The sequence below is a fragment of the Triticum urartu genome, chromosome 7 (assembly GCF_003073215.2).
Source record: "Triticum urartu cultivar G1812 chromosome 7, Tu2.1, whole genome shotgun sequence".
Lineage (NCBI taxonomy): Eukaryota > Viridiplantae > Streptophyta > Magnoliopsida > Poales > Poaceae > Triticum > Triticum urartu.
Window position 1 is genome coordinate 649,010,097 of NC_053028.1, and position 12,347 is coordinate 649,022,443.

Genomic DNA, 12,347 nt, shown 5'->3' on the forward strand with positions numbered 1-12,347 from the left:
GCTGCCCTACAAGATTTGGTCAAAGTCTAACTTTATAAAGTTTGACTAGCTTTGTAAGAAAAAATATCAACATGATAAAATAATTTTCATAAAGTTTGACTTTGACCAAATTTTATATACTAAGTTTGGGCCGGCGCACCGGGGCAGAGGGCTGCCCTACAAGATTTGGTCAAAGTCTAACTTTATAAAGTTTGACTAGCTTTGTAAGAAAAAATATCAACATGATAAAATAATTTTCATAAAGTTTGACTTTGACCAAATTTTATATACTAAGTTTGGGCCGGCGCACCGGGGCAGAGGGCTGCCCTACAAGATTTGGTCAAAGTCTAACTTTATAAAGTTTGACTAGCTTTGTAAGAAAAAATATCAACATGATAAAATAATTTTCATAAAGTTTGACTTTGACCAAATTTTATATACTAACTAAAAAAATATAAAGTAATACTCCCTCCATTCCGCAATGTAGTGCTTTCTCTATTCCCGTGCTTCAACTTTGACCGTAAATTTAACTACCAAGACCGATTGCGACGGGAGCAAAAATTATATCAGTGAATTCGTATTCGAACGAAGTTTTCAATTATATAATTTTTTTTCTCCCGCCGCAGTTGGTCTCGTTGGTTAAATTTATGATTAAAGTTGGGCCTCGGGAAACACGGGCGCATTATATTTTGAAACGGAGGGAGTATAAGGCAGAACGAGGGAGGAAGGCACCAGTGAGATAGCGACACAGTTACTGACCTACAGCAGCCTACTCCTAGGTAGGTGTTCCTAGGATGCATTTGTTGCGGCCTGGGCGTCAGTCACGGGCGCACAGAAAGGACACAGGAGGTGGTGTCCGAAACAACAAGTTGGATCTACTCTGGACGATGGTGCTGCTGCTGTGTCCATGATGCGGTCCACGTTGTGTGCTCTTCTGGACGTGGCGATGGCATGCAGGCACAGTCTCCCACTCCATGTGACCGAGGACTCTTTGAAAGGTTCGCGGCTTCCGAGGCGATCGTGCCCAAGATCTCGCCGATGTGGAGTCGGATACGGTGCTCGAATGGATCCAAGTGGTGCAGCAGTGCTCGATCATGTCATGCTTTTCAGACACTTTAGTTTTTTCTGCATGTTGTCTGACACTTTATTGTACTTCCTCTGGTCCATTTTACTCTGCATATTAGAATTTCCTGAAGTCAAATTTCACAAAGTTTGACCGTATTTATATAAAAAAATATCAACATCTGACATGCTCAAGTTATATAATATGAAACTTTAAATCATGACACATCTAGTGGTATTGATTTTAGATTGTGAATGTTAATATTTTTTTCTATAAAGCTGGTTAAACTTTATGAGACTTGATTTTAGTTAAATCTTATATGCGAACTAAAAATGACCGGAGGAAGTACCGTATCAGTGCACCGATCGCTTTTTGACCCATGCATGCAGAAAGCTCGTAGTACCTGGTACTATGCCTAGCAGCGTCGGTCAGAAAGTGATTAGAGCAAGCAAGCCTGGGCAGAGGAGACGACGAGAAAGGTGGCATGGCAAGCCGACAGGAGTGAACGGGGCACGGGTTCGTCCAACTGTTGACCCATGCACGTCCACGTGGGACGAGCCGCACGATGGTCGGCCGGCCGGAGCCCTGCCCGTCGGCCCTCGCATGCATCGCTCCGGGTCCGGCACGGCACGGCACGTACGTGTTGGCCCGCACCCAGTGCACCTCACCGGACCGCGTGCGGCGACCGCCACTTTTCCAGCGCATGCTGTGTTGGGACGAACAGATAGAATACCAACTGACGCCGCATGGAAAGATACGAGTTCCTCCAACTTTTGCAGTCAGCAGTCAAGTAGGAGAGCTGGTGTGTATGCTGAAACAGGGAACGTGATCACCAAAGTGAGCTAGTCAGCTGCGCGTCGACCGATCTTTTTGCCCCCTGGCTAGCTGGGCCGGCACCGTCGCGTGGATGTATCTGGATGGGTCGCGCGGAAAGTACAGACAGCCCCGCCGCCCGACACATTTACGGGTCCGTGTATCGCCGCGTACAGCCCGATCACGCGCACGTACCAGTGGGTGGCCCAGCCCCCTGGTTTCCATGCGGCGCTGGCCGTCTATTGTCGGCTGCACAACCGTCGTCGACCCAGCATGCCGGCCCCGCGCGCCAGGCCGCACCGGCAGCTGCGCGTGTGTCTCTGCTCAACGAATGACCTCCATAGCTCCACCGCCGCATCGTTCGTCTGAAACTTGTTCGAGCTCCTCCCCGTCTCCCACAGCGCAGGCATGCGTGATCATCACGTGCTTCCCAACTGTACTAGCAGCTGTTGCTTTCATCAGTGGCGGTTCGCTTTTGCCGCGGGGAAACGACTTGCATTTGCACTCAGTTGATGGGCCTTTTCGCTTCCCGGGCCATACAATCTCCCCACAATGGCGCAGCTGGGTTCGCACTAGCATGTTCTTTAATTCTATGTGCTCCTCCAAGTTGTATCCTCTGCAAAGCGCGTACGTACGTTGCGTTGCTGGCGACGACACAATAATCTAAGCTAAAAAGATTTGAGGCCATAACTGGTAATGCAAAGTTCTGCGTCCGTACCACTCTACGCTACGTATAAAAAAATGAGAGAAGGCCAGCAAGCAAGGCGGTTTGATGCCGCGTTCGTGAGTTGGTTCTAGATGTTTTTTGGGCACGACCGAGTCCGTCGCTCAGCACAATGCTTCCATGCATAACGTAAGAACTAACCAGCTCCGGTATGGTACAGCTAACCAGTACTCACGTACGTTCTTTTTTTTGGAAGTATATTCACGTACTCTCTCCGTTTCGAATTACTTGTCACAGTTATAGATGTATCTAAATATATTTTAGTTCTTGATACATTCATTTCTGTGACGAGTAATTTGAAACGGAGGAAATACATTCTTGTACCCAAGACTGCGCAGCCTAGTTTATGCCAAAACTATCACATCTCCTGTGGGACCCATTGCGTACAGTCCGGAATCACGGGCAGCCCTCCAAGAGTGGAAGTACTGCTTTAATTTTCCGTTATAGTGGACTCCGTTCTGTAGTCCAATAATGGTGTCAACCCCACCATATTTTAGGCCTGTTTTGTCATTGTTTGTGCTTATGTGTGTTTTGGTTGTGCTCTGCTTGATGTAAGTCACGATACCCCACTTGCCTTTGGAGCTTACGTGATCGTTCCTATAATCCTATTAAACTAATCACTTCTGGACAAACCTTAAGTAGATGTTAAGTATTGATGTGCAATATACCATCGTACAACACGACTACTGATCCGTACAATGATTATCGCTTAACAATGATGTTACTATGTTATTAACTTTTGTTGGCACATGCATAGTGGTGTACGTACGTAGTAGTATTCACGTGCAAGTGGGTTTTTGTGGCCACCAAACAGTTTAAGAATTCATCCCAATCTAGCTTCACAATCACTCTATGTACCTACATATAAATTTACAGCGATGACAGCACTGTCATCTTAACTCCGCCTAGCTTTGTTCAAGGTTGTATTTATCTCCGGGTCCACATCAAAGTACACGAACTCTCTTAGGCTTTGATGAAAAATCGCTCAGTTGTTAGCTGGACTACTCATCAGTGGCCACGCATGCATGCATCGGTCGATCGAGACAGGCATGTTCTTATCAGGTTTACGTTCTGCCGAAGATCCTGACCGAAATTCAAACCCTAGTCATCCCATGCAATTAGGACGCAATTATTGGCCATGACGCTAAAATCAAAGAGACAGTCTTCTTACTATCTGTAATGAGTAACTTAGAATATTACATGCATATGTTACCAGTCTATTACCACATTCACAGTGGGTAGTAACATATGTGTTGTGTCATGCATCATTTCATTTATTATGTTGTAGACTCATCTTTTCTTGATATATGTGATGTTACAGTAACTAGTAATGCTATCACATTCCTCTCTTTCTTCATTAATTATCTGTCACATCACCTATTTTGCCTAGATAAGTGTGATGTTATCATTTATGTTACTCCCACTGTGGGTAGTTTAACTGGTCATAGTGGGAGTAACTTATACTAGTGTCATGCATATGACACTACTCTAAGGGGGTGTTTGTTTCTAGTGACTTTTTTGTGTAGGAACTAGAAAAAGTCCCTCTTAAAGACTTTTTTACCAAACAGGAGGGACTTTTTAGGGACTAAATTAGGTATTTGGGACTAAATAAAGAAGACTCTCAAGCAGAGTCTTTTTTAAGACTTTTTGGGACTTTTCCAACAATGCCCCTCCATGCACTCATTGGCCCGCCACCCTGTGGTGTTGTTTGATTGTTATTTTTCTATATAGTAAGGGCAACATGGTCATTTAATAACCTCTAGAAAGGGACTAGGGACTTTTTAGTCTCTCGAAACAAACAAGGAAGGACTTTTTAGGGATTAGAGACTTTTTAGTTGGGAATAAAAAAAGTCCTAGGACTAGAGAACCAAACACCACCTAAGTTCCCTCCTTTCCAGTTTATAGGGCTTATCTCAAAATTTTAATTTTTTTTCATTTTATAAGGCTCAATTTGGTTGTTCCCCATCACATGTTCAGACTTCAAGGTGCATTAAATCATTGCATGCAAGTATTAAGAGAAAACTGACCAATGCATGCATAAAGTGCATGCATGCATTGCAATTAATGCATTCGTAAACTTAATTTTTTGAGGAAAACAAGGGCATTAATTGGGTGTTTTTGCAAACTACAAAAAATATTCCACCACTCATCATCTACCTTGGTTGGTGAGATTTTTGAATTGAGCCATATAAACCGGAAAGGAGGAAGAGTACTATATTCATAGTGCAAAGTAACATAGTACTAGTGTCATAGAGGACTTCATTTATTAGCTTGTAAACTCATCTTGTCTTGGGAAGCGCTATGTTACAGTAAAATATTATGTTACCACTTCTCATTAACTACATGCCACGTAAGCAAACTTTTCTAGAAGTGCGCTATGTTACTAGCTAAGTTATTCCCACTATGACTAGCCTAAGAAAATTAATCAAGTTGCAGTCAAGGCAAGGTTACGTGATGGACAAACTAGTAGATGTTAAGTATGGCTGTGCTATCAACGTAGAACACCACCGCTGGTCTATTCAATGATGATCGCTTAACAATGATGGTACTATGTTATTAACTTTAGTTGGCGCATGCATAGTGGTGTACGCATGTACGTAGTATTCACGTGGAAGTGGATTTTTGTACCCAGCAAGGAATTTAAGAATTCATCCCTCACTCTCTCTATATATAAATTCATAGCGAAGACAACACAGTCATCTTAACTCCGCCTAGCATTGTTCAAGGTTGAATTTATCTCCGCGTCCACATCAAAGTACACGGACACTCTTATACTTTTGATGTAGACATCTCAGCTATTACCTGGGCTACTTGTCAGTGGCCACGCATGCGTGCATCGGTCGATTGAGATGGGCATCTTCTTATCAGGCTCTCGAATGTTCTGCTCAAGATCCTGACCGAAACTCAAACTCGGTCATCCCACGCAATTAGGACGCTATTATTGATCATAATGATAATATCACAAAGACAGTCTTCTCACTAAGGCTGGTCACAATGGAGAGGAATTTAGGAGTAACATCACACACTTCAATACAACTTTGCTTATGTGTCACATATTTAATGAAGAGAGAGGTGCTTGTGGTAACTTGCTAAATTACCGGAACATCACACACTTCAAGAAACAATGAGTCTATAATCTAATAAATACATTGTTGCATGACACTACATAGATGTTCCTACCCACTGTGAAGGTAGTAACATAGTCTAGGAAAGTGTGTAAGTTACTAGACTATGTTCTTGCCCATTGTGACCAGCCTAAACGTAATGTAATCCAGTCTGACTGATGACCTAAGCAACTTAATTAATCAAGTTGCAATCAAGGCAAGAAACTGAAGTTCACAGGTTGGATTGGATGACTGGATCAGCGCCGTTTAAAAAACCCTAGATATTTTGGCCCAAATTAGCCAGTGCCGTTGAACTGATCAACGGTTTTGCCGTTGCTTTCCGGCGGTATTGTAGTAGTCCAGCATTTCTTCCCGTTCACATGCATGCAACCACCGCAGAGAGAGAAGAAAATGAGTGCGGCTCAGTCGGACGACGACGAATGCTTTGGACCGGCATGTGTACTTATGGAGATCTGCCTAATTTTGATGTAGTAGCGGATCATAGCCCAAGGAAGAGTTTGTCTGTAGCGCCGCCCAGTTGCACACATATGCAAGTTTAGCAGGTGAAAAGTAGTGCCTTCGCAAGCACCCACTTGTAGACAAGCAAAATTACCTAATTAAGCCTTGTACAATGCAAGGTGTTTAAGAGAGGTGTTTAAAAAAATAAATCATGTTTTTAACACTAATGCCTATTTGTTCAGCGTAGACGATTAATCAGGCATCTGCCGTAGAAATAAGCACTGGTGTATTAAAAAAATTGATTTATTTTTCTAAGCACCTAGCATACTACAAGGCCTTATAAGGGCATCTACAACGCCGGGCGCTAGGCCTGGGTGCTAGAAGAAATATCCTGTCCGATCGGCAGTTAGACTACAAAATCCGAGCGTCTATCCTGGCAGCGACACAAAAACTGGAGGCGGGCGCTTTGCCTTTTTTTTCTCCATAGCTATGCATGTATCGATTGGTTTTTCTACTAGTTCTGCAATTAATTTAGTGCCCCTCATTAGCGCTTGCCGTTGGGTCAGAAATGCTAAGCTTCTTTTCTATTTTATAAGAATTATTTTTTTATTCATAAGCGTCTACGTAAGCGCCCAGCAATGAAGATGGCCTAAGGTCGATCGAGTAACTGCAGACACTGCGACGACTGGACTTTCGGTTTCATCTCTTGTACGGTTGTGCCGACAGGGATGCCTGACGACGTTTGTACTTTGTGGTGTACACAGTACACTAGTACCAGTATATTACGCTATCAATTTCGTCTTATTACGCACTCTCGCTTTCGTACTCCGTCGGCAGCTGCTTTGGACCTGTCATCTACGTTGGACCGGTGGACCGACATCGTCGCCGGCCACTGTCACCGAGCTGGCTGTGACGGAGACAAGCAAGAGCTCCTAGAGCACACGTACACACAACGTACTTACGTACGTACGCCGATCCGTAGGCATTGCAATCTTGTTATTCCTAATGACACGGTACTTATTTGAGTACGTGTCCAAACATAGTGCAGAGAGCAGACAGAATGTATGCTCTTCTGGCCTTCGCGTCCATGCAAACGCCGAGCACACTTGAACACGTAGGATGCAGCTAAGATTGCATGCCGTCGCGACTGAGTCAACCATGCGCGTAACTAACAATACGTACGTCGTCCCCCGTGGTTGCCAAGCTACTCACAGGACGAGCAAAGCTTCTCCTCAATCCCAACCGAAAGCGAGTAGATCAAACCAAACCAATTTCTTTAAAGTTCTAGAAAATTAGCAGCGAAGTCGCAGTCCCTTGCTCGACAGCTCGAGGACAAAAGATGGCGATGACACCTGCTTGGAGAGAAAGTGATGACCATGCTGCCTATGTGATATCTGGACGAGACTCTCTTCAGAGTATCTGACCTATCATGTGTGCGTTGTTCAACTGACTGAGTTCTCCCCTGCTTTTTTTTTTGTTAATTACCTTGACAATTCTATTTTACTTTACGGAATTTCTAATTTCCGAACATTCGGACTTTAGTATTAGATCCGAACGATCTTAGGAACCGTTCGATGCGCATCTGGCGGCACCAATTCATCCCGATAATTATTGATGCGTGGCCCGCGATTGCCGCATTGATTAAGTCTGATCGTTTACCAGACTATTTTTGCACCGCATTGATTGCCGCATTGTGGCCTGGGCATTAATTGATCCGGTTTAATCTCCGGCTCTTAATTAGTATGATTAAATTCTCTAATCTAATTGGCGTGATTAAAGCTTGTTTATTCTTTTTTTTTGTCAAAAAACAATGCGCGTGCAATAGGACTCGATCTCTTGTCCCTAGGATTCAGTACATGCAAGGTTAACCAGCTAACCTAGCAATTGGGGGTGTATGAACTCAACTAAAAAATTTACTTGAATACTCGTAAATTCAATTTATTTTAGTTTGGTCCTTCTGAATTGTACAAACTTATTAAAGCCTAGAACTTCATGCCTTAGCATGGTAACGCACGCACAGGAGAGCTGATAATTCACGTATAAACTCCGCGATAATTTTTTGCCCCGTGACGAAAGTTACTGAAAAACATACATTCCAATATTTTTTTGTGTAAATAGCATGATAATAGACGCACATGAGATCTGATAACTCATATACAAGCACCATGACAATTTATTGACCCAAGGGAAAAAGGCTGTTGAAAACATACCCCGATAACTTCCGTGCAAATAGCATGGTAATACACACAACAAAAGCTGATAACTCACTACAAACACCAGGTGATTTTTTTTACCTTGGGATAAAAGTATCTTGACAAACATGCCCCCAGTAACTTCTATGTAAACATTATGATAATATAAGCACAAAAGAGTTGATAACTTACTTAGTCTAGACGTGGTAAATTTTTGACCTAGAGTAAAATGTTATTGAAAAATACCACCGGTAACTCATGTGTAAATAACATGGTAATATACGCACAATAGAGCTGATAACTTACTTCATCCAGGTGTGGTAACTTTTTTGACCTGAGATTTTTTAATAGAAAATACCCTAACCCTCGATTGATCATGTGTAAATAGAACCATTTATTCCACTCACCAACAAGACACCCATTTGATAAAGAACATGACGCGTAGTGATGGTCGTCGAATGAAGTGACGGGTATGTCTCCATCTCCATCTCGATAAAAAAGTTTTATGGTAACTTCTGTGCAAATAACATGGTAATATACGTAGAACATAGCTAATAACTCATGTACAAACACCACGGTAACTTTTTTGACCCAGGGATAGAAGTTATTGAAAAACATCTCCCGGTAACTTGTGCGTAAATAACAAGTTAATATATGCACAACAGAGCTGATAACTCGGGTACAAATACTGCAATTATTTTTTACTATGTTTTAAGAGGAAAAAACATAACCCCAAGGAATTGTGTAAATAACATGGTAATATCCGACCTCTGACCTGATAACGTATGTCCAAACATTGCGGTAACTTTGACCCTGGGAAAAAGAAGTTGTAGAAAAACATACCCCGATAACTTATGCGTAGATAGCATGGTTTTTCATGGACCATAGACCTGATCATATGTGGCCAACGGCTAGCCGAGCACGGCACGGCCGGGCACACGCCTAAACAAATCTAGCCCGACACAACCTGCAAAGTTCCATTTATAAGTGGTCCATGCCGTGTCGGCACATGGACCTCACTTTGTGGCCCAGACACGACACTGATGGTTGACGGTGATATTGCGGACTTGATAATTTACTTACAAATTCTATGGTATCTTTCAACCCAGACGAAAAAAGTAGTTGAAACATATCATGGTAACTTCAGTGGAAACACCATAATAAGTTACATACAACAGGCGTGATAGTTCACATAGTCTTGGCGTGGTAACTTTTGACCTGAAAAAAAAGTAACCGAAACATACCAACATAGGATCTAGTTCCGAAGATCTCGTCGAGACGAATTTTTCATATAAAAACGAATTTTCAATCGGAGCGACGGTATAACCTACAAAACATTTTGAAGTTTCAAAACAGAAAGAATCTTTGCTGACATCATCTGTTTTGTTTTTTAGTTGCATGCATGCATATAATCATTCACAAGTGCTCCATCGGTGATCACAAACGTGAAGAGGATGGGTATAAAACTATGCATGATTAGCTAGTAGAAAGATCGTTCGGATCAATTACTAAATACATAACGTTCGATATGTATCACAGTCCTTTACTTAATGAGTGAGGCATATTTTTTTGGCTCCGTTTTGAAAAAAAAAATCTGGAAGATCCTAATACACACGCACTGTATGGCTCTATATGCGGTCAGCTATTTTGAACCTGCCCATAAAACCTAAATTTTCATTTAAAAAAAACCCTCCACAGGCCCAAGTAGTTTAGTACTACCAAATGGTCAATCATTTTAGTACACCATTGTGCTCCATGACAGGCTGCCTGAACTGCTAGAGCTAGCTGGAGATCCATGGAAGTGCATTGCATTCTACACACGACCAGATCCTGGAGCAAACTTTTGCAGTAGCAAAATCATCCATTTCACAGCCTTGCGGCTTACATGATGTGTTATCAAGACCTCAAAATCCCCAGCAAAAGAAGAGGAAGAAGCTCCATTGCAGCTACCAGAGCTTGATCTTGAGCTAGCTACAAGAACACTCAGAAAAAGAAGGAGAATTCCCACAAGACAGCAGGTCCTAAAATTGTTGAGCTGCAGTAGAAAATGCGGCGGAATCCCCGTCCTACCCTCCCCAAACTCCCTATGTACAGCGTCCACGCAGGGGCAGATCTGGCAGAACGCAGCAGCTGGCGATTTGCTCTGCTGGTTCTGTGGTTCACCGGTTTGCCTTTGCCAGGGAGCAAATTTCCTGCCACGCCCGGCATGTCAGCCGAGCGAGGAGGGTTAAACGGGCAAGAAGGGCTTGGCTAGTAGTAGAGCGCGGCGTCGTCGTCGTCGGTTGCCTGGCAGCCGAGGTCGGAGAGGCCGAGGAGGAGGCGGCGGAAGTTGGCCACGGCGCAGGGGATGCGGAGTGCGCCAGGGTGGCCGTAGCCGTACTCCTGCGCGGCGCGCCGGAGCAGGGCCTTGAACGCCGGCTGGCCCAGGAGCTCGGCCCGCACGGCGAAGCGCTCGCTGGGGCCACCCTCCTCGCCGACGCACACCGGCACGTGCCCCTCCGGCACCCGCGAGCCCCGGCCGAGCCTCCGCGCGCCGAAGAACGAGGAGGACGACGACGAAGCTGCCGTGGAGGAGGCCTTCGCGGCAGCGTCGGGCCGGAGCGGCTTGTAGGCGGCGGCAGCGCAGGCGTCGGCCGCGGCCACGCGGGAGAGCCGTCTGAACAGGCGCTTCATCGTGCCGCTGCTTCGGTGGACGCCGGAGACCTCGAGACTCTTGTAAGTGGCGGCGGCGGCGGGTTCTTGGCGAGGGTCGACACTAGAGGTGAGAGAACACAATGCGGTTGTACTGAGACGGCCATGGTGGCTCCTTCTTATATAACGGGAGAGCTGGAGGTTGTGCGGCGTTGCACAGGTCCTCTTGCCATTTAAAAAATATATTTTTTCGCAATGGAATGTGGCCTTTCATACAAAATCGACACAAAGTTGACAGGAAAATGCGCCATGAATAACGTCTTGTCCTAACTTAAAATCATGACAAACAGTTGGGGATCTGTGGCTCCTTCATTTTCCTAATCAGTTGTACTCCCTTCAATCCACACTAATTTTCGCAGACTTGGTATAAAATTGTATTAAAGTTATATTAAATATATGACAATTAACATGGATCTGAGGGAGTATTATATTTTTCATATTTTGAGAAATGCTCCCTCTTTTCATAAATATGTATGTTCTAATTTCTGTGTGAATCCAAAGTACATTTTTAATATATTTGTTTACTTATTTCAGTTTTATGTAGTTCATATTAAAATATTCAAAAACATCTTACATTTGTGAACGAAGGGGGGTACTTGCCACCCCACAACCGAACTTGCAATTTACTAACAACAAAATTGTGCTAGAAAATAAAGTGACTAAGTGAGATGTTAATTTCGTTGAACTAGACTATATACATCTTAAGCCTTAGCCTCATGTACTTAGAACGTATTTCCTCCGTCCGTGTTTATTATGCCCACTAGTATTCTGACCGTATATTTAATTTTGCAAAATATTAGTGATATGCCGCCAAAAATTATATTACTAAATTCACATTCAAAAAGGTTTTCAATGGCAATACTTTTTCTACATATAACTCATACTTTTTTAATGTAAATGTATGTGTAATTTTTAGTTCAAAATATGAGAGGGACTAATAAACCGAAAGGAGGAAGCACTTGTTCCTTCAGTGACCATGTTAGAGCTGGGAGCATGGAATGTGCACCTGCGTGGGTGCGTAGCAAGACAGAGTTTTTCTTCTTCCTCTTTCAAGGCAAGCAGAGAGATTTTGTTTATGGAGCTGGCAAGGGGAGGTACAAGTGCGGGTACAGTTGGGAGCACCGGGTTGGGCCCGTCAGCGCCTTAACCAGCACCCGGTTTTGCTCCGACCGATCGCTCGCGCCGGGGCCGCCTCCCGCTCCGGCCCGTCCGGCCTGTTCCGTAGTACCTTTCGTACGGTTGCTCGTGGGGGTGAGAGAGTGAGGAGAGCAAGATTTTTTCTGCCATCGTGGACCCCACCTACTGACCTGGCACATGGAGGA

The 12,347-nt window shown here is 43.9% G+C and overlaps 1 protein-coding gene across 1 annotated transcript; it reads right to left on the reverse strand.

Moving 5' to 3' along the window:
- Positions 1-9,969: 9,969 nt before the first annotated feature.
- LOC125522652 (auxin-responsive protein SAUR71-like) lies at positions 9,970-11,112 on the reverse strand. Its single transcript, XM_048687701.1, has one exon. It carries the CDS (start codon positions 11,005-11,007, stop codon positions 10,585-10,587), a length of 423 nt encoding a protein of 140 aa, XP_048543658.1. The 5' UTR covers positions 11,008-11,112; the 3' UTR covers positions 9,970-10,584.
- Between the last annotated feature and the right edge of the window lie 1,235 nt (positions 11,113-12,347).

Bases quoted from the DNA above. Each gene is read 5' to 3' on its own strand.
- LOC125522652 (XM_048687701.1), bottom strand. From the start codon at position 11,007: ATGAAGCGCCTGTTCAGACGGCTCTCCCGCGTGGCCGCGGCCGACGCC.